At 41.1% G+C, this 27772-nt stretch overlaps 1 protein-coding gene and 1 non-coding gene across 2 annotated transcripts; one reads left to right on the forward strand and one right to left on the reverse strand.

Moving 5' to 3' along the window:
* Positions 1–221: 221 nt before the first annotated feature.
* RAD9B (RAD9 checkpoint clamp component B) lies at positions 222–27712 on the reverse strand. Its single transcript, XM_038763536.1, has 11 exons — positions 27622–27712; positions 22036–22106; positions 19755–19904; positions 19484–19598; positions 14308–14407; positions 12827–12933; positions 9383–9489; positions 6806–6870; positions 6346–6468; positions 5013–5247; positions 222–845 (listed from the first exon to the last, which is right to left on the reverse strand). The coding sequence occupies exons 1-11, from the start codon at positions 27653–27655 to the stop codon at positions 693–695; spliced, it is 1260 nt and encodes a 419-aa protein (XP_038619464.1). The 5' UTR covers positions 27656–27712; the 3' UTR covers positions 222–692.
* On the forward strand, positions 17705–17842 carry LOC119942989. The gene has a single exon (XR_005455479.1). It is a non-coding gene; the product is annotated as a small nucleolar RNA SNORA7 (small nucleolar RNA).
* Positions 27713–27772: the final 60 nt, after the last annotated feature.

Consider the following 27772-nt stretch of genomic DNA (forward strand, 5'->3'; position numbering starts at 1 on the left):
GGCTATTGGAATAAAACTTTGTCATCTGTAAAATGGATGCTTTTTATTGTCTTGAAGTGTAGTGGTCAGGGTGAAGGAGCTTGCTCTAATGGCATGATCCCTCAGGACTTAATTTAAAAATATCCCAAAGCAGGTGGAATAACAGACGAATCTGCCTTACAGGTTACTTCCTAAGGTACTTCAGCTTAAATATTTGCTTAACTACAAAGGGAATCCACAAATTGCAAAACCACCTTTTGTTGCAATAGATACTGGCTGTATGTCAAATGTTTGTACTACTTCCCGGAGGTTGTAGTAGCTGGAGAAATTTAAAATGTGTTTATTAAACTGACAAGGAAAACAGTCTCATTGTGAAAATGTCCTGAACTGAAACATGAACTGTACATTTTTTTTCCATTTCTGAAGAGGGAAAAATACACGTTTAAAGCACCCCTGGCTGCTCACTTAATAATTAGAACCTCTCCCCAAAAAGTTTAAATCATTTTCTTACACTGTACAATATTATTTCTAATCACAAATGTTTAAAACAGTAAATACCATAAAGTGCTTCAAACACAAGAGTTCCACACTTCTGTCTTCCTGGAAACTGCAGGTAGATGTCTCTGAATTAACGATGTACGTAGATGTTTGATGTGAAGGGCAGCTAGAATGTGATCCTAGTATCAAAGGTTGCGTAGCTACATCACTGAACATTAGAAAGTTTGGGAGAGCTGCCCATTACTGAGGTCATCTTCGTTGTCACTTGGTGTTACCAGACTACTAAACTCCGGATAGAAGTTGTCTTGCCGCATAGGTGAAATTGCTCCAAAAAACAGGGATTGGAACTGGATTGGATTGGATTGGAACTGGAAGAAACAGATGCATAAATCAAAGCCAATGTAAATACTTATTAATCAGCCCTTCTCATCAAAAGTAAGTCTGGTGGCATCACTTAGACTGTGGTTAGACTTCTCTGTTGCCATGAAGTGTGTCAGGCAAAGACTGATTTAAGAAAGCCCTCAACCAGGAAGTCATTCAAGAGTAAAGATGCACGGGATGATTGGATGCCAAGAAATCACACCGGGAAAACTGTTTGAGAGCCCAAAGCAACAGAGTGCTTGGGAGAGTACAGTCCAACAGAGTTGGTAGATACGTTCCCTGCCCACAATGTACTTACAGTCCAGAGGGGTTGGGGATTGTAATCAAATTGAATCGTGGTCCCCCGTGGCAAATGGAAAATTAAGTGGAAATTGTAGACAGTGAAGTAGATAGGGGGCAGAGACTAACTGAGGCCTTTGAAGGATGACTTGAAATCCTCCCACCCTCTCATTTAATCCTTGCAGAGCAGCTCCCGGCCCAATGAAGTCATGTGGTGCCATCATTTTTACCGTCAGGGAGTCACCTTGACCAGTCAATAGTAGGGGAATTGCCACTGGCGCTGTCCCTTCCTGCTAGAATGGTGGCATAAGGAGTTGCTCCTTAAGTTGGAGGGAAGGAGTGAGTTGGTAGGTTAAAAGAACAGTTCCAGCCAAGTCTCAGGGTGTTCAGCTGCCCAAGCCGTACTCCACCTGCCACCCTGACCAGAGAAGGATATGTAAAGCACTTGTTTACATACCCCTATACTCTGAGGCTCCCCCCCCTTTTTTTAATGGTACTAGTTAAGCACTTAATAATAATAATGGCATTTGTTAAGCGCTTACTATGTGCAGAGCACTGTTCTAAGCGCTGGGGGGGATACAAGGTGATTGTCGTCCCACGTGGGGCTCACAGTCTTAATCCCCATTTTCCAGATGAGGTAACTGAGGTTCAGAGAAGTGAAGTGACTTGCCTAAGGTCACACAGCAGATACGTGGTGGAGCTGGGATTCGAACCCATGACCTCTGACTCCAAAGCCCAGGCTCTTTTCCACTGAGCCACGCTACTTACTACATTCCAGGCACTGTATTAAGTAAGCAGTGGGGTAGATACAAGATAATCAGGCTGGACACGGTCCCTGTCCCACATGGGTGTCTCAGTCTAAATAAGAGGGGGAGTTAATCCCCATTTTACCGATGAGATAAACTCAGAGAAGGTAAGGGACTTGCTCAAGGTCACACAGCAGACAAGCGGCAGAGCTGGGATTAGAACCTAGGTCCTCTGACTTCCATGCCCATGCTGCTTCTCCTTACTCATTTCAGTCTTTCTCCCCTAGTAAATCATAAACTCCTTTAGGGCAGGGATTATTTCTACCAACTAATATCAATGTGTGGTATTTGCAATTGTTATTATTATTATTTGTAATAATAATGATTGTGGTATTTAAGTAGTATGTGCCAAGCACTATACTAAGTGCGGGGGTGGATACGAATAAATCGGGTTGGACACAGTTCCTGGCCCACGTGGGGCTCACAGTCTCAATCCCCATTTTACAGATGAGGTAACCGAGGCACAGAGAAGTTAAGTGACTTGCTCAAGGTCAAACAGCAGAGCTGGGATTAGAATCCAGGACCTCTGATTCCTCTGATTCCTAGGCCATATGTTCTTCATGCTTTTTCTCCACTCATCATCATCATCATCAATCGTATTTATTGAGCGCTTACTATGTGCAGAGCACTGTACTAAGCGCTTGGGAAGTACAAATTGGCAACATATAGAGACGGTCCCTACCCAACAGTGGGCTCACAGTCTAAAAGGGGGAGACAGAGAACAAAACCAAACATACTAACAAAATAAAATAAATAGAATAGATATGTACAAATAAAATAAATTAAATAAATAGAGTAATAAATATGTACAAACATATATACATATATACAGGTGCTGTGGGGAAGGGAAGGAGGTAAGATGGGGGGGATGGAGGGGGGACGAGGGGGAGAGGAAGGAAGGGGCTCAGTCTGGGAAGGCCTCCTGGAGGAGGTGAGCTCTCAGCAGGGCCTTGAAGGGAGGAAGAGAGCTAGCTTTGCGGATGGGCAGAGGGATTGGGGGCATTCCAGGCCCCGGGGGATGACGTGGGCCGGGGGTCAATGGCGGGACAGGCGAGAGCAAGGTAAAACACTCCTCAAAACCCCCAGTGGTTGCCCATTTTTCTCTGCATCAAGCAGGAACTCTTGACCACTGGTTTTAAGGCATTCAATCGGCTTTCTCCCCGACTATCCTCTTCTCCCACTACATCTCAGCTCGCTCTCTTCGTTTCTTTCAGTATAACCTACTAACTATACCTTGTTCTCTGCAGTCAACCTCTTCCTCTCCTCAGCTGGAATTCCCTTCCCATTAGACTACTGCTCTCTGTATCTTCACAGCCCTTTTGAAATCACATCTCCAGGAAGTCTCCGATGTATATAAATATTCATATTCTGTTACCAAATCCTGTCCATTCTTCCCTCACATCTCCAAAATATGTCTTTTCCTCTCCATCCAAATTGCTACCATATAGCTCCAAGCACTTTTCCTAATAATAATAAATGATGGTATTTGTTAAGCACTTACTATGTGCCAAGCACTGTTCTAAGCACTGGAGTAGATACAGGGTAATCGGGTTGTCCCACATGGGGCTCGCAGCCTTAATCCCCATTTTACAGATGAGGTAACTGAGACACGGAAGTTAAGTGACTTGCCCAAGGTCACACAGCCGATAAGTGGCAGAGCAGGGATTAGAACTCATTCATTCATTCACTCAACCGTATTTATTGAGCGCTTACTGTGTGCAGAACACTGTACCAAGCGCTTGGGAAGTACAAGTCGGCAACATATTGAGACAATCCCTACCCAACAACGGGCTCACAGTCTCACGACCTCTGATTCCCAAGCCCAGGCTCTTTCCACTGAGCCACGCTGCTTCGGCTGCTTCCTATCCCACAAGTGCTCAATAAATACAATTGACTGATTGATACTGCATCAGTTTCCTCCCTGTCTCCTGTCCTTCCCCATTCCAGTTGTCATTTTACTCTGCTGCCCAGGTCATTTTCCTAAAAGAAACCTGTACAGTCCACATCTCCCCCCTCCTCAAAAACCTGCAGTGGTTGCCCATCCACCTCCGCAACAAACATAAAGTCCTTACCATCAACTTTAAAGCACTCGATCATCTTCCCCCTTCCTCCCTTACTTCGCTGACTTCCCACTAAAACCCAGCCCACATACTTCACTCCTCTAACACCAACCTGCTCACTGTAGGTCAATTTCATCTAACCACTTGACCCCTTCCCTCTGGCCTGCAGCTCTCCCCCTTCATTTCTGGATCCTTGGCAATATCTCAAGTTCCTGTCTAAGTCCTTCCTCTTCTTTTTTACACCACTCCTAGCGCCCACCCCATTCTGGACTCTCTCATATTCACAATGGGAAGCAGGATTTTTCCGAAAGAGTATATGAGTCCGTTAATTGGAGAATAAAACATTCATTCATTCATTCAATTGTATTTATTGAGCACTTACTGTGTGCAGAGCACTGTACTAAGCACTTGGGAAGTACAAGTCGGCAACATATAGAGACGGTCCCTACCCAACAGTGGGCTCACAGTCTAGGAGGGGGAGACAGACAACAAAATATAGTTTTGTGAAACACACACATTTGATGTGAATAGAGATGTTAGTTTCTATGTGCACGTGTGGGTAATGGCAGGCAAGAAGGGAAAAATGGACTTTAAAATGGATTTCCACCGTGAATTTTATCAACATAGTTATATTCAGAAAGCATGGAGGATTTCTTAACTGGCATTTGCTCTCCAGGCTTTGAGTCTACCAAATCAGTAACACGCCAGAACTTAATTGAGTTTCATCTGGGTAAATAAATTATTATAAAACTGTAAACAAGGAGGTATGGTAAACACTGCCAGGAAATAATAAAAGTATCAAAAGTAGATTGCTCATTATTTCCCTTCCTCATCTCTTTTTGATCTAATACTGCACTTGATTTTTAAACCTTGCAGAAAGTTTTAAATCATTCTGTTGCATTGATAACCACGGGAATAAAAATAATGTGAAGTTACTTGGGGGCAGAAGTAGGGTTAGGATGGCAAGCCTCAATATGAATTTAACCTTGGCTCAAAATTTTCCCTTTACCTTTCCATATCCTGAAGTCTCTGACATCATATCCTCCTCCAGGTCTTTATTGTGGTCCTCTATTATTCTGGTGTCATGTGTTTCAGATCTTTTCACAGCAGCGCTTCTCAAACTTGCTAATTCTGGGGCATCGCTCTGTCTCTCATCATAGCAAGGCCTCTTTGACGCAGTTCCTTCTATGGGAGGTTCTTGCACTGTGTGCTCAACCTCGGAATTGGACTTTGACAGATTTGACCTGAGGAATAAATAGACATTAAACTCGGAATTTTTCCTGGCCCAGCCTGAGATGAGAGAAGGGGATTTTGTCTCCTTCGGGAGTCCTCGTTTCTTGGGAAAGGAGGAGCATTTTAAGAGTCAGGTGAGAAATGTGGGGACAGAGCAGAGAGAACTTGAATTTGTGTTTGTGTGTTTAGACTTGGGCAGAGTAGGTTTTATTTTGGGGACATGGGGAAACAAGTCTAATTTACTAAAATATTCCCATTTAATGCTGCATCTTACTGGGGATTTGTTCACTTACCATAGTTGGGCATAAATATAATTTGGGACTATCTATATGGCCAGCTGAGAAAATGTCCTGTGCTTATTTAGGTCATGATTATTTATTTTAGAAAATATTTTTGTTCTGTGTAGATAGAGCCAGTGACTACCCCCATCACTCAGAGAAAGATGTTGCAACTGTTCAACAAGGAAAAAACTGCAGAGAAACTAGTGAGTAAGGAATCCTGGAGAAAATTTATAAACAACATTGAAGTGAGTCACACAGTTAACTGAAGCCAATCTGGTACTAAATACTGGGGAAATATTTAGTCAGGGCGGGAGAGGAGGTGCTTGACCTTGGATCACTTTTCACATCCAGGGGCACTAATCTTTGCTGTTTTTTCCAGCTTCAGCTCATTTTTTCCAATTCTACATTGATCTGCTCCTCCTTTGCTCCTAAATGAATGTCACTGAAGAGTGCAAATGAAAACTGTGACACGTTTTTCTTAACACTATAGAAAATTAGGAAAAATCAGTTATATGACAAATAGTCATTGAAAGGCCAAGAATCTGCAGAACCTCATCTTCCGGGAGCCGTGATGTTGGGAAAATAAATCTAGGCTCCTCAAGGTTAATATGGACTAAAAGGAGCCTGGGAGAGTGACATGGCGTGGGGAGCAGGGAAATTCAATTGTTATGAACTTTTCTTGAGGGAAAGCCACCACCTCACCCTCTCCAACTTGTACAAAACTTAGAAATCAAGGCCTCCACCTCGACTTCAACCACCTCCCAGGAAGGTTGTTCAGTGGATCACTGATCCCTGGGCACTGATCGGTTGCTGAGGCAATGACATTACCTTTTCAATCTTTGTGAACAGCAGAGAGATTGTGGAGAGGATGTGATATTCTGAACAGGAGCTAAAGTAGCCAGAACAAAGCTAGCTTCTAATGCCATATCGTCAATACTGAAAATTACGGGCCTGAAAATGCAAATCAGAGTATGAGTGACAGGCAGATTCTTCTAGCTGTACTTAAAAATTTGACTGCTTAGAGACAGGTGCTCAATTTTGCCTATCAATTTAGCAAATTTTTCTCTTGAAAAATCTGCAGGAAACTTTCTTTCACAAATGATTGTTTCCATCCCTTCAAAAATGCCACATAGATTCTATCAATATAGAATTACATAGATTCAAATAGAATAGGGTAACCAATATTCCACTGAAAGGAGTTTAGCTTTTATAAGCTGAGTTTTCATTTGGGGCAGATATTACCAAAGGAAATTAATACAATGCTTCTTAAAATCACAGAGCTACGTACTTTCCAGGTAGGGCAAAGTGAATTGTAACGGGAGAACTTGTAGCTTCTGAAAATGCCAGGAATCCCTAAAGAAAAATGAGAACTTCTATGAAAACAAGAAACAAATATTAAAATTGGCTGGCATAGGTCGAAGGAAATTGCTATCTCCTTTTAGGACCTCCCACCCAACAAACAGGGCAAAAGTTTCTAAAAGTGCCCAGAATTCCTAAAGAAAAATGAAATTGTCAATGAGAAAAAACTAAATATAACACCTGGCTGGCATGGGGCAAAAGAAATTGCTGTGTCCATTCAATACCCTCCCCGAAACACTCAGGGCAAAAGGCCAAAGATCTTTCTGGCAGTCACTAAATTCCTGGATATCTCTAGAAAGGGGACTAATGGACCTTGAATGAGATAGTGCTTATTTCCCCTCTCCTTGCAGCCACCAAACCACAATAAATCTACCTACCCTCCCTCAATCAATATAATCATCTGAATTATATACCTCCTGGAGGGGGAATACATGGATATAAACTAAATTGTGATGGTTATTACATGAGAAGCAGTGTGGCTCAGTGGAAAGAGCACGGGCTCTGGAGTCAGAGGACATGGGTTCAAATCCCGGCTCTGCCAACTGTCAGCTGTGTGACTTTGGGCAAGTCACTTAACTTCTCTGTGCCTCAGTTACCTCATCTGGAAAATGGGGATTAAAACTGTGAGCCCCACACAGGACAACCTGATGACCTTGTAACCTCCCCGGCACTTAGAACAGTGCTTTGCACACAGTAAGTGCTTAACAAATACCATCATTATTATTATTACACATTTTCCCAGGCCTAAGCAATTTAAAATATAGCATTTTCTGAATGTAATGGGGTTGTTACCCTTTCGATATTAGCATAATAAAAATATATAATCTGAACAGATTTACAATCTTGTATAGAAATACATTTGTGTTCTGGATTTTTCAATCCAGAGCATTTACTGACAAACGATAAAAGCCCACCTGTTTTATTTTTTATCAAAACCAATTGGAAAAGATGAAAAAAAATCACACTGTCAAAATTGACTCAATACTAATAAACTTCAGGAATAAAATACTGTCAACTTCATAAGCACCAATGTGTCCTCCTGAGTGAGGGGGCTGAAGGTCATTGAGCTTTAAAAGTGAGGAAAAGGAAGTAGGATGGGGTTTGGGAGTGCCAGATAGGCTTCAAAGAGTGAGCAGGTCCTTCTTTTCAGCCTTGCTTGTAAATTCTCAGGGCTTGTCACAGAACTGGAATGAGAAAGGCTCCAGCCCCAAAAGTCATGGAGGTGGAAACAATAGTTTTGTCCCAACAACAGAAAACCCAAGGGGGGCAATGACCCCCCATCGAGTCAGTTATTCAGTTATCATTCAGTTATTCAGTTAGTCATCGAGTCAGTTATTCAGGGACTGATCACCTGGGCTCTTTGCTTCTCCTTCTGTGGCTCAACTTTGGGACATTTTCCTGCTCACTGATGGTGATAGTGCTAGTAGCAGTGGTAGTAGTAGGACCTGGGTTCTAATCCCGGCTCCACCACTTGTCTGCTGTGTGACCTTGGACAAGTCACTTCACTTCTCTGTGCCTCAATTACCTTATCTGCAAAATGGGGATTAGGACAACCCCACGTGGGACAGGGTCTGTGACCAACCCGATTTGTTTATATCCACCCTCGTGCTTAGTACAGTGCCTGGCACATGGTAAGTGCGTAGCAATACTACCATTATTATTAGTAGTAGTAATAGTAGTAATAATATTGGTATTTATTAAAGGTTCACTTCATAAAGAACAGTCCAACAGAGGATAATCAGGAGAACGGAAAGGAGATAAAACTCAAATCAGTGAATTTGGTTTTTATAACACTTCTAAAATATTTTGGAACTAGGAAGTTTAAAATAATAGTTAAAATGAAGTCTTCTATTAATTCATAGATTTTATTATTCATGTTATCCTTTTCCCCAATTACTCTGACAATCAAGTTAGCTGCTCATTTGTTTTGCGTGGCAGAGTGAATTTCTCTGTTTGACTAAAGAGAGTTAATAATATAGTATTTGTTAAGTAGTTATGTCAAGCATTGGTTTAAGTGCTGCGGTATATACAAGTTAATTATATTGGAAACAGTTCCTGTCCCACATGGGGCTCACAGTCTAAGTATGTATGGAATCTTGATTTTGCAGTTGAGAAAACTGAGGCACAGAAAAGTTAAGTGACTTGCCCAAGTTCACACAGCAGGCAAATGGAAGAGCAGGATTAGAACCCAGGGCTTCTGATTCCTAAGCCCATACTCTTTCCACCAGTCCACGCTACTTCCCACCTTAATGCATCCTCAATCAATGAATGGTAATTATTGAGCACTGAGAGCAACACACTGCTTAAGCATTTGGGAGAGAACAAAAGAAACAAGGCACAGGTACAACCCAAAAGGAGGCTGTAATGGAATGAAGAATTTACAGTCTAATAATTCAAGGGTTATTATTGAAACATGGCAACAACGAGACATCCTTGGCATAACCAGCATTAACCAATAATACTAATGTTCAATTTTACCATGAAGCAAATACTTCATTATCTTTACCCTCAATTGTTTAAGGCAAAAAGTTATGTTGCAGTCAACTCCAACTTGAAAGTAGTCAAACTCATCTGGATTAAGACACATCTCAGTGTGCACAGTTTTGGTGAAATCTGTTCAAATATTAGAAGAAAAAGCACAGATAAAAAAGTTATAACTCCAGTTATCGCACTTAGATTTCAATTAAAGTATCAGGAGTCTAGAATCCAGGGATCAGAGCATTCTACTCATCGTCTCCAAGACCAATCAACAGGGAACATGAAAAGTCTCTTTTCTTGCCCATGCCTTTGAGGGCAGTAGTGTATGTGTGCCCCAAGTGCAAATCGATTGATCAATTGTATTTACTGAGCGCCTACTGTGTACAGAGCACTGAATTAAGCGCTTGGGAAAGTACAATACAGCTATAGAGACAATCTCTGCCCACAATGAGCTCACAATCTAGAGAGGGGGAGACAGACATCAATACAAGTAAACATATCAACATAAATAAATAAAATTACCGATATATATATGTATATAAGTGCTGTGGGGCAAGGAGAGGGGGGAAGAGCAAAGACAGCAAGTCAGGGTGATACAGAAGGGAGTGGGAAATGAGAAAAATCAAGGCTCTGAAGGGGGGAGATAAATTGTCTGGCCAATTTGAGGAGGGAGGACGTTCCAGGCCAGAGGTAGGACGTGGGCAAGGGGTCGGCAGCAAGACAGGTGAGCTTAAGGCATAGTGAGAAGGTTTGCACCAGAGGAGCAAAGTGTGCACGCTGCATTGTAGAAGGAGAGAAGGGAGATGAGATAGGAGGGGGCAAGGTGATAGAGAGCTTTAAAGCCAATGGTTAGGAGTTTTTGTTTGATACGAAGGCGGATAGGCAACCACTGGAGATTTTTGAGGAGGGGGTGACATGCCCTGAATGTTTCTGTAGAAAGAAAATCCAGGCAGCAGAGTAAAGTGTGGACTGGAGTGGGGAGAGGCAGGAGGTTGGGAGGTCATAAAGGAGTCTGATGCAGTAATCTAGGCGGGATAGGATGAGTGATTGTATTAACTTGGTAGCAGTTTGGATGGAGAGAAAAGGGCAGATTTTAACTACGTTGTGAAGGTGAGACCAGTAGGATTTGGTGACGGATTGGCTATTGAATGAGACAGCTGAGTCAAGGATAACACCAAGGTTGTGGGCTTGTGAGATGGGAAGGTTGGTGGTGCCGTCTACAGTGACAGAAAGGTCTGGGAGAGGACAGGGTTTGGGTGGGAAGATAAGGAGCTTGAGAGAAGGAGCATGGCGTAGTGAATAGAGCACAGGCCTGGGAGGTCAGGTCATGGGTTCTAATCCCAGTTCTACCACATGTCTGCTGTGTGATCTTGGGCAGGTCACTTCACTTCTCTGAGCCTCAGTTACCTCATCTATAAAATGGGGATTGAGACTGTGAGCCCTATGTGGAACAGGGACTGTGTCCAACCCAATTTGCTAAGGTTCAAGCAATGATTCGGAATATACTAGCAGTGCATCTGGAATCAACTTAGTCATCACTCTGTTTAGTTTGGAGCGATGTACATGAAAGTGTAAAATAAACTTAATTCATGATGTTTGGTGGCAATGCAGATGATGGAGTAAAGTCAAGCTCAAACTATATGTCTAAAATCAGAATTTAAGAATTAGCAAGTTTTAATCGTTACTGAATTAGTATTTCAAAACTACGAAATAGGAGGAGCAACATGACCTAGTGAAAAGAGCACAGGCCTAGGAGTCAAAGGACCTGGGTTCTAATCCCAGATCTGCCATGTGCCTGCTGTGTGGCCTTGGGCAAATCATTTATCTATTCTGTGCCTCAGTCTCCTCATCTGTCAAATGCCTGTTCTCCTTCCTACTTGGACTGTGAACCCCACGTGGGACAAGGACTGTGTCTGACCTGACAAACTTGAATTTACTCCAGAGCTTAGAAGAGTGCTTGACACATAGTGAAGACTTAACAAATAACAATAATAATAATAATAATAATAATGTGAGTTTATGGATTAGTGTTTTATGTCCTGCAGAGCAATTAATTTCAATAAACCACAAAAATCAATTCCTTTCATACCGACTCATTTAGGGTTTCAGGAAATACCTAACCCTTAGAACGGATTGCAATTTTTAGATGATAATTTAGACAAGTGACTGTGGAGAAGGGGAGGGAGATGGTCTTGCAGAACTAAATTTTGTCTCCCCCAACAGAAGCCTCTGGTCCTTAGACTCCTCTACCTAACCCATGCCACCAACCATCCTTGCCCTTAGTGCACAAGACCTCGCCTTCATCACCACTCTCTCCACTGAACTCCTTCAAACCGCTGTTCATCCCTCGTTCCCCCAGCTATGGATCACCCCAGCACTCCTGTCAGACAATGATACTTCGGTACAGCACAGCACTGTGCTGTGTTCACCTTGGCCATAAATGGTCCTGCATGTAAAAAACCTTCACGTGCATTTTGCATTATATTCCCCAACTACTCCACAATTGCATTCTGTGCTCGAGTGGGAATATGACAAGCAAGGAAGAGTGGGAGTGATACTGCACAAACCACCAGGATTCTAATCAATTCCTTTGCACAGGTACTTGATCCTGAGCCTGAGGCTCGGTCATTCTTGACAGGAAAATGTGTGTTTGTGTTTTGTCTTTCATGCTCAAAGAACACAGCTGAGGAATTCAGCTTTGAGTTCCTGCGTTACTGAAAAGGCTGATTCAAGAGCCACAGCCCCAATTATTTTCAATTAGTGGCCCACAGCATCCCTCCACCAAAAATAAAAGTGCTTCTGAGGGAAGGATGAACTCTCTTAATATCTTTCACTTTTCAGAAATAACCCAAAGTCTCATTTACACACAATCTACATAAGGTTAATGTTAGGTGTAAAGGAGAAATGCTGACTGAAAGGGATGAGTAAGGACAAGATGACAGATAATGAGAGGATTAGATCAGATGGGCATGTGGGGCACTAGCATTAACATGTTATGCTAGTGCTGAGAATGAATTGTTCTAGTTAATAGTAATAATAATAATGATGGCATTTGTTAAGCGCTTACTATGTGCAAAGCACTGTTCTAAGCACTGGGGGGAATACAATGTGATCAAGTTGTCCCACAAGGGGCTCACAGTCTTAATCCCCATCTTTACAGATGAGGTAACTGAGGCTCAGAGAAGTTAAGTGACTTGCCCAAGGTCACACAGCAGACTTGTGGTGGAGCCAGGACTCGAACCCATGACCTCTGACTCCAAAGCCCGTGCTCTTTCCACTGAGCCACGCTGCTTCTCTAGTTACACCATTTGGTCTCAGACTCTCCCTCAGAATACTATAGTCAAAATCCCCCGTTGATTAAACCCTCTCTTGATTTGAAAACATTATGTTTTGAGTGTAGAATTTGCAGCCCATTAATTTTACAAAATCCTTGTGGGATATCATTAAGAAAATATGGAAAAAACATTCCTACCAACAGTTTCCTCAGAATAGCTCTTGAAGCATACTTTCACTGGAGTAACAACTAATGTAATTTCCTCTTGATGTGTTGGAAAATGAATCATTATATCAGCTATCAGCCTAAGAAATGTTGTCAAATGAAAATAAAAATAAGTGGGGTGTTCTACCTAAACTTTTGAATATTTCAGAAAGATCTTGTATACTTTATAACACTACTTTATTAATAAATTTATCTCAAATCTTTAGCATTGTTTTCTTAATTTTGTTCCCTGCACTTGAATAGCCTTAAAGCAGAGTAAAATATATCACAAATTAAAATATTTTAAAAAGTAACAGCAGTATAATTCAAACATAAGGAAAAACATGGTACCAAACAATAAGTTCATCCTTATTGTAAGAGCCAGATTAAAAATACAGGTCAGACATCAACCCCTAATAGTCAATAATGAGAAAACAAACATTTAAGTTATTTTGCAGTCAGCATTCATAATTCTACATCAATACTTCGGCTAAGAACTACCATTTTCAATATCACCAGAATATCAGTAAATATCACTGATTGACTAATTTGTTATTTGAGGATTGATCATATTATGGCTGATACAATTCAGTAAACATTTCTGTGCTTCAGTTTCCTCATCTATAAAACAGGGATAAAATACCTGTTCTCCCTCCCTCTTAAACTGGGAGCCCCATAAGGAATAAGGACTGTGTCTGAATTGATTATCTTGTATCTACCAGAGTGTTTAGTAAAGTCCTTGGCACATAGGAAGTGCTTAAAAAATACCATCATTTTTATAGATAATTAGCCATGATCACATTCCAGTGTATGCATCCTAATTAGCCTAGGAATCCCCTCTTTTGACAGTGCTTAGTATAGTACCCTGCACACAGTAAGTACTCAATAAATGCCATTAATTGATTAATTGAATGGAGCTAGTGGTGTTCAAAAATGCTGATCTTGTCTGTGGTGCTATCCCCACTACACTTCAGTACTTCTATCAGCCAGGCTGGCTCTTTGAAGATTTAAGACCAAACTAGATTTTTCTATGGAAAAATTATCTTAAAAAAATACACGTGAAGGGAAGGCAAACCAGTAGAATGCTCTAAAATTGAAGAGAAGGTGCCATAAAAGACCAAATTATTATTGGAATTTGTTCCCCTTTCATAAACCAACTAAGACTACTTATAAAGCCACAATTAAGATTATTTTTAAGGCTTTCTACCATGGGCTATTATTCCTCCATTAGGGAGCTGTTATTATGACTTAATCTTCCATAGAAGCTCTTGCTTGACCCTATAGCTCTAATTTCCAACATAAAAACATAACATTTAAAAGTTTTAGTTTATTAATTTATTAATCTAAACTTTGATTACCCTACTTTTGTTATCTCCTTGTGGACAGGGAACATGTCTGCCAACTCTTGTTAGACAGGAAGCACTCAATAAATATGATTGATTTTAGTATATTGTATGAGGCAAATATTAAATTACCTTGCTGGGATTTTCAATATATTAGGACACATATGTTTTGAAATAATAGCTTGTAATGGTTCACACTCTTCATAAACCAGATTATGTGTTTTTATAATACCTAAGAAAAATACAAAATTGACTGAAATTTAGCATTTACAATAAAAATGAAATCTAAGATGATGTTCAGACATAAACTTTAAATGCTCAAACAACGCCAACTGAAATTTTTTATTTAACATTTAGCATGTATAAGGAAAATAAATATTCAAAGCCTTCAGACATTAAATTACTATTGTAATAAGTACTGCGTTGTAAAAATCATTAATAGTGCATTTAAGCAAACACGGAATTTCTTGATTTATGAAGCGTGATTAGCACTCTCTAGTGGATACTATGGAAGATGACGAGCCGACTGATGAATATTGCGTTATTAAATATACAGTTCTCAAATTCCTTGCAAGAGAAATATATGGCAGTTTTCACTATTCACTATTCATAAATGGTAAAAATCACATTCAATGCACTGTTTTACTTCTGAACTTGTTACATGTCCAGTATACCTCACTATAAAGAAAAGCTAATCCATAAGAAAATTATTTACAAATCAAAAATGAGTACATATTTTAAAAATCCCCAGAGTCTGCAAGAAACCCTAATGATTTCTTGAAAAACAACTGAAAATGGTGAAAACGTTTATTTTAGGTCTACTCTGTCGATTCCGGGTCTTGCCCCAGCACTGAGGTGTTGGGGCTCTATAGCATAAGAAAATACAGACCATTTCAAAACCTCGAAATGTTTAAAAACCTTTGCCAGTTATTTCCTAAGAATAATACCCAAGACATCAGACCGATAGCTCATTTAACCAGTATGATGTTCAGAGAATGCCATGGTTGACCTCTTTGACAGCTATCATCATGATTATGGATGTGGCAACTTGTGTCAAATTGTCCATCTAATAACCCATCATATATTGATTTAACTTTTCAGTTTTTCTCTGTAATAACCTATTTTGGATGAACTGTCCATGAAATTACCCAACACCTTCATCACCCTATACTGAGATTTTCTACTTGCACAACTTGCTTTGGTGATGAATTCAATATGCTTGCCCCATCGTTGTGAAAATGTTTTATACTTTTAAGCTTCGATAAGTACCCCTTATTTGAGATGTTGTGGAATTTGGTGAAATGCAATTCTGTAGTCACCTTGTACATGTTGTTTATGATTTTTTTATGGTATTTGTTAAGCATTTACTATGTCCCAGGCACTGTACTAACCACCGGAGTAGATACAAACTAATTGGATTGGACACATTCATTCATTCAATCATATTTATTGAGTGCTTACTGTGTGCACAGCACTGTACAAAGTGCTTGGTAGAGTACAATATAACAATAAGCAGGCACATTCCCTTCCCGCAATGAGCTTACAATCTAGAGAGGGAGACAAACTAAGTTAAGATTATATTGGCAGTTTCTTTTTTGAAACAACGTTAGATGTTAAATATAGGACCTATTACATAATACAATAAACTGGTCCTATATTGGATTGGACATATTTTACTCATTGCTGGATATGATTTTTGAGTGCTAGTTACTGAATTAAAAAAAAAATTAACACCTGACCCTGTTTTCCATTTCTGTTACTATGTTATTTTCTTTCATTGGAGTCTGATATTTTATATGTTTATGACTGTGGCCTTCATGTTTTAACATTGGATTTGGTTATTTTCTTCCTAGTGCTACATAGTATTGCTTGAGTTGGCAGATACTTTTATTATTCTTACCTTGACATGATAAAGGCACAATGTTATCAATATTTTGAATGTTTTATTCTTTGCTTATTGCACTGACTAAAGTCTTCCACAAACAACATTGGTCCAGAAGTTGACCCATTCTGTTTTAGCTACATAACATTTTGGAGACACATTCCTCTACCATTAATCTGTAATACAAAATCTCTTGTCTTTCTATTTGATAATTTTTTTTGGTCCTGGTAGAACATCCCCCATAGATGTCATTAAAAATTATTACTGTTTTGTATAATAAAAGTTAAAATGTCCTGTAAAATCTGTCATATGACAAATTACAGGACAGAAAGAAAGCTCAGAAAAAACATTCTCCTGGGAAAAGGGATTTCCAACCAAGAAAATCAAAAGTTGAATGCATTTTTACATAAAGTATATACCAGCTGACAAAAAATGAGCTCAGTAGGTTTGTAATAGTTATTAGTGTTTCCATTGTAAACAAAAATTAATAATAGAGTTTTTGTTCAGTTCCAAAATGACGCTGCCGACCATGAGTAAAAGGGTAGATAAAAATTCCTACAAATTACAGTATTTACAATAATGCACTGGACTGGGAATTCACCACTTCACTCCATACTTATATTGCATTTCTCTACACAAAATAATGCTTTGTTACCACTTATCTGCTTTGTGAGATGATGGTGGTTATCAATCAGGTAATCACAGCATATTTTGGGAGACTACCCTAGAGTTAGTAGAAATGAACCCTGACCTCAAGGAGCTTATGATCTAGAAAAGGAGACAGACACTAAAACAAATTACAGGTAGAGGGAAACAACAGAATTTAAAGAGATCAATCAATCAATGGTATTTATTGAGAATTTACTGCATGCAGAGTACTGTACTAAGTGCTTGGGAGAGTATAATACAACAGAGTTGGTAGACATGTTCCCTGCCAACAAGGAGTTTACAGTTGACAGGAGGAGCTTGCAGTCTAGAGAAGGAGCTTATAGTCTAGAGGTAGGGAGAAGAGAGATTAACCCGGGAAGGCTTCCTGGAGGAGATGTGATTTTAGAAGGGCTTTGAAGATGTGGAGAGCAATTGTTTAATGCAGAAAAAACTGGATAGCCTTTTGAGGTATTTGAGGAGTGCAAAGATTTGCACCAAACAATGTTCTGGAAGGTGATCTGTGTAGCAGTATGGAATAGAAATTGAAGTGGAGAGAAGCTGGATGCAGGGAGATCAGAGAGAACACTGTTACAATAGTCCAACGGTGATCTGACAAGAAATTGGATCAAGGTGGAGGTTGACTGGGTGGGGAGGTAGAGTGGGATCCAGGAAATATTGGGAGGAAGAACGAGTAGGATTTAGCATTTGAATAATAATAATAATGATGGCATTTGTTAAGCACTTACTATGTGTAAAGCACTATTCTAAGCACTGGGGAGGATACAAGGTGATCAGGTTGTCCCACGTGGAGCTCACAGTCTTAATCCCCATTTTACAGATGAGGTAACTGAGGCACAGAGAAGTTAAGTGAGTTGCCCAAAGTCACACAGCTGACAATTGGCGGAGCCGGGATTTGAACCCATGACCTCTGACTCCAAAGCCCGTGCTCTTCCACTGAGCCACACTGCTTCTCATTTGAATGAATGTAAGAATTAAAAGCACCTCTCAGGGTTGCACCTGGAGAGTTTCCAGTACTCTACCAGTTTCGGCTAAGGGAGGGAGCGTCAAGCAGAGGCATATCCATTCCATTCCTAGCTTGAGCAGTGGCTAGGAAGGGGAGGGCAATCTGCTACAAGTCAAAACTCACCTGTGCTGGGCAGAAGCAGCATGGGACAGAGTCGAAGGCGGAAACTCAGGCTTATGTGCTGAAGGAGGCAATGTTAACCACTTCTGTATTTTTACCAAGAAAACTCTATGGATACACTACCAGAACGATTGCAGATGGACATGGGATGTTCTGGGAGAGATGTGTTCATGGTGTCGCTATGGGTTGGACATGACTCGACAGCACAGGATAACAAGGAACTGAAAGACAGTGGATTATACCAGGACTCTGGGCTACTGGGAAAGGGTGATGGTAGGATTATCAGCAAAGATGGGAAAAACTAAAAGAATGTGTTTAGGATGGAAAACAAGGGGCTAAGTTTTAAACAGGTGGAGTTTGTGGTGCCTGTGGAATGTCTAAGATTTTCTGGAGATGAGAGGAAATGTGGGATGGTAGATAAGCTGAGACATCAGGTTAAGAGAGGTAAAATTGAGGGTCATACGTACAGAGGTGATAGCTAAACCTATGTGAGCAGACGTATATCCCCATTAAGTGAAGATAGAAGGAGAAGAACAGAATCTTCTGAGATACCCACTGTTAGGGAATGAAGTGTGAAAATGGATCTAGCAAATGAGCCTGAGGAGCATTCGGAAAGGTAAGAAAAGAATCAGGACAATGCTGTATCAGACAGACAAACATTTGAAAGTATTTCAAGGAAGAGGGAATGATTCATAGTACTGAAGATGGCCAAGACAGCTACACCAGATTAAGGCAGAGTAGATCCCACTGGACTATGAGGGGGAAGATATGATGTTATTGGGAATTTGACGATGGGGGAGAGCAGTGGCCTGTCAGATGTGAAACGGGAGGGAATTCCAGACAGAAGGGTAGATATGAGCAAGAGGTCAGTAGCAGGAGCGACTAAAATGAGGCACAATGAGTAGGTTGGCTTGAGAAGAATGAAATGTATGAATTGAAGTGTAATGAGAGAAGAAGAAGGATAAGTAGAAGGGAGAGTGGTGACTGAGTGCCTTACAGCCACTGGTTAGGAGTTTCTATTTGACATGGACAGAAATGAGTAAACACTGGAGGTTTTTGAAGAGTGAACAGAATGATGTTTTAGAAAAATGGTCCAGGAAGGAGTGGAGAATGACTGGAAAAGAGACACTGGAGGTAGGGAGGTCAGTAGTTAAGTTGCAATGCGATTAGGTCTAGACTGCTGTGGTAACAGCTTGGATAGAGAAGAAGAGGTGGATTTTGGAAATGTGTGGAAGAACCACCAAACCATTCAAGGAATATGGACAGGAAATGGAAAAGGGAGATGCTGGTAGGAGGAGGTAGTGAGATCCAAAGTGTACAGGGGAACTTAAGCATGACTGAAGAGGCGAAGGAGCCTCTGAGAGATGCTTTGAATTATTTTGATAAAGATTAAACAATACTTCAGTAACACATCATTACAGTATATGGTACACAAAGGAATTTCATGTTTGTTTAATTTATAATAGCCTACGGGGAAATGTATACCCCATCACACAACCACATTTTCAAGCAACATAACCCAGTTATATCTTAGGGTATGCCTGTATATTTGAACAACAATTTTTTATTGACAGTGCATTCATTTAAATATAAAAAGGAACAGTATTTTGAAATAATTTTATGATTTCGCTTACCATGTTTGCAGAAGAGTTGAAAAATCACCCTGCAGTTATTATCACTGATAAAAATAATGCACTTCTCCACATTTCTTTCAAGTGTGTTCAGACATCGAAATATGGGCAGAACTGCCTGGAATAAAAATGCAGCATAAAATTCATAACATAGATTTTAAATTATTGATTGCAAAAATACTACGAGAGAAAGCACATAAACAAAAATTCCCTAGTAAAAATATTTTAATTTTGATGTTGTAAAAGTTATTCACATTAGTCTACTAAAATTTACCTTTATTCCCAATTTATATTTTAGACGCAATGGTATATTTTTCTCACTTCCTTCAGGAATAGTTGTGCTGTGGTACATTTGAAAAAAAATTGGTGGAAAGAAGACACAGGCATATGCTGATCTAGAAGAATTCATTGACCTTAAAGCAAGCTGAAAAAAAAATGATATTGTAGTCATAGTTATTTCTGTGGTTGAGAAAATATAGGTACAGGTTTACCCCAGGTTCCCAATGACCACAGTACTTGAAATGGGGAGATAGATCATGCAATAATTGCTGACCATGCCCAAGATCTGTAAGCCCCACCCACCAGTACATCTAATCATTCCAGGGGATTCAATTTCCTCCTTTTCCTGCTTATTCTGCTCCTCATAAATGACAAACTAATTGCTAGCTTTCTGCATTATCCAGACAAGCAGATAATTTTTCTGACGGAGTGAATCTCAGCCCAGTAAAAAAGGTTATCTAAATCAATCGTACTTAATGAGTTCTTACTGTGTTTAGGGTACTGTACTAAGCAGCAGGAAGAAAACAACACAGTAGAGTTAGTAGACATGTTCCCTGCTCACAAGGATTTTACAGTCTAGAGGGGGAGACAGGCATTAAATTAAATTACGGATACGTACATAAGTGCTATGGTGCTGAAGGAGGGGAGAATACCAAGTGCTTAAGGGGTCAGATCCAAGTGCATAGGTGACACAGAAGGAAGAGGAAGTAGGGGAAATAAGGACTTAGGAAGGTCTCTTGGAAGAGATGTGACTTTAATGTCTTTGAAGATGGTGACAGTGGTGATCTGTCAGACATGATCAGGAGGGAGTTGCAGGCCAGAGGGAGCATTTGGGCAAGGAGTCATTGACAAAATAAATGAGATTGAGGTACAATGACTAGGATGGCATTAGAGAAGCAGTGTGCAGGCTGGGTTTAGAAGGAAATCAGGGAAGAAAGGTGGTGTGGGAGAGTTGAGCGAGTGCCTTAAAGCTGACGGTAAAGAGTTTCTGTTTGGGTAACCACTGGAGATTCTTGAGGAGTTGGGAGATGTGGACTGAACTTTTTTTAGAAAAATTATCTGGGCAGCAGAAAGGACTGCAGTGGAGAGAGACAGGTGTCAGAGAAGGCAGCAAGGAGGCTGATGTAGTAGTGATGGCTGGATATGATAAGTACTTGGATCAGTGCGGTAGCAATTTGGATGGAGAGGAAAAGGTGGATTTTAAATATGTTGTGATGGTAGAACAAACAGGATTTGGTGACAATGAATATGTGAGTTGAATGACAGAGATGCATCAAGGACAATGCCGAGATTATAGGCTTGTGAAATAGGGAGGATGGTGGTATTATCTACAGTGATGGGAACAACAGGGGGAGGATGGAGGTTGAGTGGAAATCAATCAAGTTGTATTTGTTGAGCGCTTACTATGTGCAGAGTACTACTAAGCACTTGGGAGAGTACAATATAACAGAATTGATAGACATGTTCCCTGGATGAGGAGTTCTGTTTTGGACATGTTTAGTTTGAGGTGTCAGCAGAACATCTAAATAGAGATGACCTCAAGGCAGGAGGAAATGAGAGACTGCGGAGAAGGAGAGGGGTCAGGGCTGGAGAGGTAGATTTGGGAATCATCCATGCAGAGGTAGTAGTTGAAGCTGTGGTAGTGGGTGAGTTCTCCAAGGCAGTACGTGTAGATGGAGAATAGTGAGAAGCCCAGAATTGAGCCTTTCTTTATACACGACCTCCATTTGGCTTGGTGGAAACAGCACAGGGTTGGAAGTCAGTAGACGTAGATTCTAATCCCTGCTGTGTGACCTTGGGTAAGCCATCTAACTTCTTTGTGCCTCGATTTTCTCATTTGTAAAATGGGGATTAAATACCTGCTCTCCTTCCCCCTTAGATGGCTGACCCTGTGTGGAAATGGAACTGTATCTGATTCATTCATTCATTTGATCCCATTTACTGAGTGTTTACTGTGTGCAGAGCACTGTACTAAGCACTTGAAAAGTACAATTCAGCAACAGAGACAATCCCTACCCATCAACGGGCTCACAGTCCAAAAGGGGGGAGACACAACAAAATAAAACAAGTAGACAGGCATCAATAGCATCAAAATAGATAAATAGAACTATTGATATATACACAATCTGACTGTATTTTATCTAACCTGCACTTAGCATAATGGCGGGCACGTAACAAGCACTTAACAAATACCACAATTATTATTATTATTGTTACTGAGGTCTTTGATTGAGTTCTTTTGCCACTCAATGACCAATTAAATAAAATTTACTTACCCCTTTTTCACTTGGATCAAGCCAGAACTCATCACTAATTCGTGCTACAGCATGGACTGCTCTCCCAAATACTGTGGTGGAAGAAGGATACAGTTCTTTGAATACTCTCTTGTGGCTCATATTTAAAGCAAAAAGAATGATACTACTCTACACCTTTCAAGGAACCAGTTGCACTTCTCTGGGTTTGATAGCAATTCCCCACCAATTCAAAGAAGGGGTTTAATTCTGCACCTGCACTTTTCTTTTTAATTACAAGTCAGTTAAATAGTACAAACATTCTGAAAATGTTCAGGTTTGACAATAAATGGCATTAGAAACTTGGTTATATTGAATTCTCCCTAGGGCTTATTACAGTGCTCTCCACACAGTATGTGCTCAGTAAATATGATTGATTGATTGGAAAGAGGGGCTGCTCTGTGCTTGTGAACAGGTTTTATAGCTGAACTGAGCAAAATTGTGCTTGAAGAATCCCAGTTGAAGGGAAGGTACCACTACCTGTAGTTAGTTGAATTAAGCTACTTGAGCCTGTAAGTCAGTGGACCTGGGTTCTAATCCCAGCTCCACCACTTATCTGCTTGTAATCACGGACAAGTCACTTAACTTCTCTGTGACTCAGTTCCCTCATCTGTAAAATGGAGATTCAATACTTGTTCTCCCTCCTACTTAGACATTTTTTGTCCCCAGAACTATATTTTAAAAACTAAAAATATGTGATGGAGTAATTAGAAGCTAATGTATCCTAGTTTCATTTTTGTGGCAGGAAAATTGTGTGCCTGTACAAAAATTAATGACTTTATTATTTTAATGGAGTTCAGTACACTTGATTCCATGTTTATACAGCATTATTCATTAAAGAAATATTCTGGAAATACAATTGAGATAAATGCAGTTACAAAAAGATCATAAAAGCAGGAAAATTTTTGAAAGACATAGGAAACAGCCTTACAAAGAAAGGATTGAGAACATGATTTTTTTTATTATCCCAGTTTTGACGACGGATGGATCTCACTGCCTCAATTTCCTTACCTACTACTTGGAAAAAGAGAATAAGGTTTGTAGAACATGAAGTTAAAAAACGTTATTAGATTAAGTTTGTATAGTATGATCTAGATCTTATAAAAAGACTGGTTACCATGCACGACAATAAATAGTGTTTTATCAATTCTATTTTTTAAGGTGCCAGGAACAGAATCTTCACTTTACAAATAATCAGTGTCTCAATTCCCTCTAGAAAGTCTCTCAAAATCAAATCAATAATAAAGTTAATATTTAGCCCAGGTTTGTGAATCCCTTTTCGATAATCCTGCTTGTCAGCAAGGCAATCAGAAAAGCAGATTCCCAGAATCCCTCTGACACTAAAAACACAGAAATAGTACTCATTTCTTCAAATGTTTTACAAGACTACTGATTTCTATAGTTGTAAAGGTCCCAGTAATATCATTTTTTTTGTTACTCTTCAGAAGTTTATCTCAATTCAGTGGCAAGATTCAGAGTATAAGCCATTTTGCTTGTTCTTCTATTTGCTTAATATTCTTATTACCAATTACTATTGGTAATTCCCTCATGCAACTAATTGACATTTTCTAGAAGGGCTCATGGCAATGATGTTCAAAAGCAACCATTGAACTTTCATCTGTCGTTAAGCCTAGGTGGGGCAAAACTCAATCCAATCGATCAATGGTGTTTAATGAGCTTTTACTGTGTGCAGAGCACCAGTCTAAGCATTTGGGAGAGTTCAATGCAACAGAGTTGATAGACACATTTCCTGCCCACAAGGAGCTTAGCTATTAGAGGGTGGGAGTCAAAAATTAAAATAAATTATGGATTTGTTGTGGGAATAAGGTGAAAAATTATTCTATTAAGACACTGAAAACTGCCTCTGGGCCCTGGCAATGCTATAAAACCCCTGAATGGTGGAGGACCTAGTACAAGAAATGAGGAAATTAGGGTGGAGCTGTCCCCTTGGCCTTTCTTCATGAATGTGAATAATAATAATAATAATAATAATGGTATTTCTCTTAAGCACTTACTATGTGCAAAGCACTGTTCTAAGCACTGAGGAATACAAGGTGTTCAGGTTGTCCCACGTGGGGCTCACAATCTTTATCCCCATTTTGCAAATGAGGTAACTGAGGCACAGAGAAGTTAAGTGACTTGCCCAAAGCCACATGGCTGACAAGTGGCGGAGTTGGCATTAGAACCCATGACCTCTGACTCCCAAGCCCGGGCTCTTTCCACTGAGAATGAAAATAGGACTCAAAACTACACCTTTTATGTGGTTGCTCCCAATTACACATTTCATCATGTCAGAGAGAAGGTGAATTCCTGTCAGTCTCCTCAGAAAACAACCAACAAAAATGCCAGGCCCAACTCACGGAGAGCGGGCTACCGTCGGAGGGCATCGAACCAACAAGCCCCGATGTCCCCCATGCTTTTCCAACCCCACCCACTCCCACCTCTCCACAGCTTCCTCGTGCTCATGACATTGGGCTTCGCTTTGGGGTGCAAAGTCCGGCGAAGATGAATGAAATCAGGCCTCAAAACTGCACCTTTTATGCGGTTGCTCCCAATTACACATTTCATCGTGTCAAAGAGCGGGTGGAATCCTGTCAGTCTCCTCAGAAAATGAGCAAAAATGTCAGATCCAACTCAAGGAGAATAGGCTACTGTCGGGGGGCATCGAACCAAAGAGCTGGGATGTTCCCCTCGCCTTTCCAACCCCACCCACTCCCACCTCTCCACAGCCTCCTCGTGCTCATTACATCAGCCTTCGCTTTGGACTGCAAAGTCCACCGAAGATGAGAAGCAGCGTGGCTCAATGGAAAGAGCCCAGGTTTGGGATTCAGAGGTCGTGGGTTCTAATCCCGAATCCGCCACTTGTCAGCTGAGTGACTTTGGGTAAGTCACTTCACTTCTCTGGGCCTCAGTTCCCTCACCCATAAAATGGGGTGAAGACCGTGTGCCCCACGTGGGACAACCTGATTATCTTGTATCCCCCCCACCAGGGCTTAGAACAGTCCTTGGCACATAGCTTAACAAATACCACCATTATTATTATTATGATTATGAAAATAGGACTCAAAACTACACCTTTTATGTGGTTGCTCCCAATTACACATTTCATCGTGTCAAAGAGCAGGTGAAATCCTGTCAGTCTCCTCATAAAACAATGAACAAAAATGTCAGGTCGACTCAAGGAGAGAAGGGGGGCCTTTTGGGGCATTGAACCAACAAGCCCGGATGTTCCCTGCGCTTTTCCAACCCCACCCACTCCCACCTCTCCACAGCCTCCTCGTGCTCGTGACATCGGGCTCCGCTTTGGGGTGCAAAGTCCACCGAAGATGAATGAAAATAGGACTCAAAACTACACCTTTTATGTGGTTGCTTCCAATTACACATTTCATCGTGTCAAAGAGAGGGTGAAGTCCTGTTGGTCTCCTCAGAAAACAACCACCAAAAATGTCTGGCCCAACTCACGGAGAGCGGGCTACCGTCGGGGGGGCATCGTACCAACGAGCCCGGATGTCGGCCGTGCTTTTCCAGCCACACCCACTTCCGCCTCTCCACAACCTCCTCGTGCTCATTGGGCTTCGCTTTGGGGTGCAAAGTCCAGCAAGAATTAATAATAATAATAATAATGGCATTTATTAAGCGCTTAAAATGTGTGAAACACTGTTCTAAGCGCTGGGGAGGATACAAGGTGATCACGTTGTCCCACATAGGGCTCACAGTCTTAATCCCCATTTTACAGATGAGGTAACTGAGGCTCAGAGAAGTTAAGTGACTTGCCCAAGGTCACACAGCAGACACAATAATAATAATAATAATGGTATTTATTACGCACTTACTATGTGCAAAACACTGTTCTAAGCGCTGGAGAGGATACAAGGTAATCACGTTGTCCCACATAGGGCTCACAGTCTTAATCCCCATTTTACAGATGAGCTAACTGAGGCTCAGAGAAGTTAAGTGACTTGCCCAAGGTCATACAGCAGACATAATAATAATAATAATGGCATTTATTAAGCGCTTACTATGTGCAAAACACGGTTCTAAGCGCTGGAGAGGATACAAGGTGATCACGTTGTCCCACATAGGGCTCACAGTCTTAATCCCCATTTTACAGATGAGGTAACTGAGGCTCAGAGAAGTTAAATGACTTGCCCAAGGTCACACAGCAGACATAATAATAATAATAATGATAATGGCATTTATTAAGCGCTTACTATGTGCAAAGCACTGTTCTAAGCGCTAGAGAGGATACAAGGTGATCACGTTGTCCCACATAGGGCTCACAGTCTTAATCCCCATTTTACAGATGAGGTAACTGAGGCTCAGAGAAGTTAAGTGACTTGCCCAAGGTCACACAGCAGACATAATAATAATAATAACAATAATAATGGCATTTATTAAGCACTTACTATGTGCAAAGCACTGTTCTAAGCGCTGGGGAGGATACAAGGTAATCAGGTTGTCCCACAGGGGGCTCACAGTCTTCATCTCCATTTTACAGATGAGTGAACTGAGGCACAGAGAAGTTAAGTGACTTGCCCAAAGTCACACAGCTGACAATTAGACATGTGGGGGAGTCGGGATGAGAACCCACGACCTCTGGCTCCCAAGCCCGTGCTCTTTCCAGGGAGCCACGCTGCTTCTCTGAATGAAAATAGGACTCAAAACTACACCTTTTATGTGGTTGCTCCCGATGGCACATTGCATCGTGTCAAAGAGAGGGTGAAATCCCGTCAGTCTTCTCAGAAAACGAGCTAAAATGCCAGGCCCAACTCACAGACAGCGGGCTACCGTCGGGGTGGGCATCGAACCAAGGAGCCCAGATGTTTTCCGCACTTCTCCAATCCCATCCACTCCCACCTCTCCACAGCCTCCTCGTGCTCGTGACATCCGGCTCTCATTTGGGGTGCAAAGTCCACCAAAGATGAATGTAATTAGGACTCAAAACTGCACCTTTTATGTGTTTGCTCCCAGTTGTACAGTTCATCGTTTCAGAGAGAGATTGAATCCTGTCCGTCTCCTCAGAAAACAACGAGCAAAAATCTCAGGCCCAACTACAGGAGACAGGGGGGTCCCTTCGGGGTATTGGACCAACGAGCCCTGATGTTCCCCGTGCCTTTCCAACCCCACCCACTCCCTCCTCTCCACAGCCTCCTCGTGCTCATGACATTGGGCTTCGCTTTGGAGTGCAAAGTCCAGCAAAGATGAATGAAATTAGGACTCAGAACTGCACCTTTTATGTGCTTACTCCCAATGACACATTTCATCGCGTCAGAAAGGGAGGGTGAAATCCCGTCAGTCTCCTCAGAAAACGGGCTAAAATGTCAGGCCCAACTCTCGGAGAGCGGGCTACCATCGTGGGGGGCATCGAACCAACGAGCCCGGATGTTCCCTGCGCTTTTCCAACCCCACCTACTCCCTCCTCTCCACAGCCTCCTCATTAATTCGTTCATTCAATCGTATTTATTGAGCGCTTACTGTGTGCAGAGCACTGTACTAAGCGCTTGACACTGGGCTTCGCTTTGGAGTGTAAAGTCCAGCGAAGATGAATGAAATTAGGACTCAGAACTGCACCTTTTATGTGGTTGCTCCCAATGACACATTTCATCGTGTCAGAGAGAGAGAGGGTGAAATCCTGTCAGTCTCCTCAGAAAACGGGCTAAAATGTTAGGCCCAACTCACAGAGGGCAGGCTACCGTCGTGGGGGGCATCGAACCAACGAGCC

Source organism: Tachyglossus aculeatus, chromosome 21 (genome assembly GCF_015852505.1).
Source record: "Tachyglossus aculeatus isolate mTacAcu1 chromosome 21, mTacAcu1.pri, whole genome shotgun sequence".
NCBI classification, from domain to species: Eukaryota; Metazoa; Chordata; class Mammalia; order Monotremata; family Tachyglossidae; genus Tachyglossus; species Tachyglossus aculeatus.

What these genes read in the sequence shown, in the direction of transcription:
- RAD9B (XM_038763536.1), bottom strand. Translation starts at nt 27,655, where the DNA reads ATGAAATGTGTCATTGGGAGCAACCACATAAAAG. An exon ending in TCAACTCTTCTGCAAACATG is followed by an intron (nt 14,408 to 19,483) that starts GTAAGCGAAATC and finishes TATTTTTCTTAG; the next exon opens with GTATTATAAAAACACATAAT. An exon ending in CACTTTGCCCTACCTGGAAA is followed by an intron (nt 6,469 to 6,805) that starts GTACGTAGCTCT and finishes TTGCATTTTCAG; the next exon opens with GCCCGTAATTTTCAGTATTG.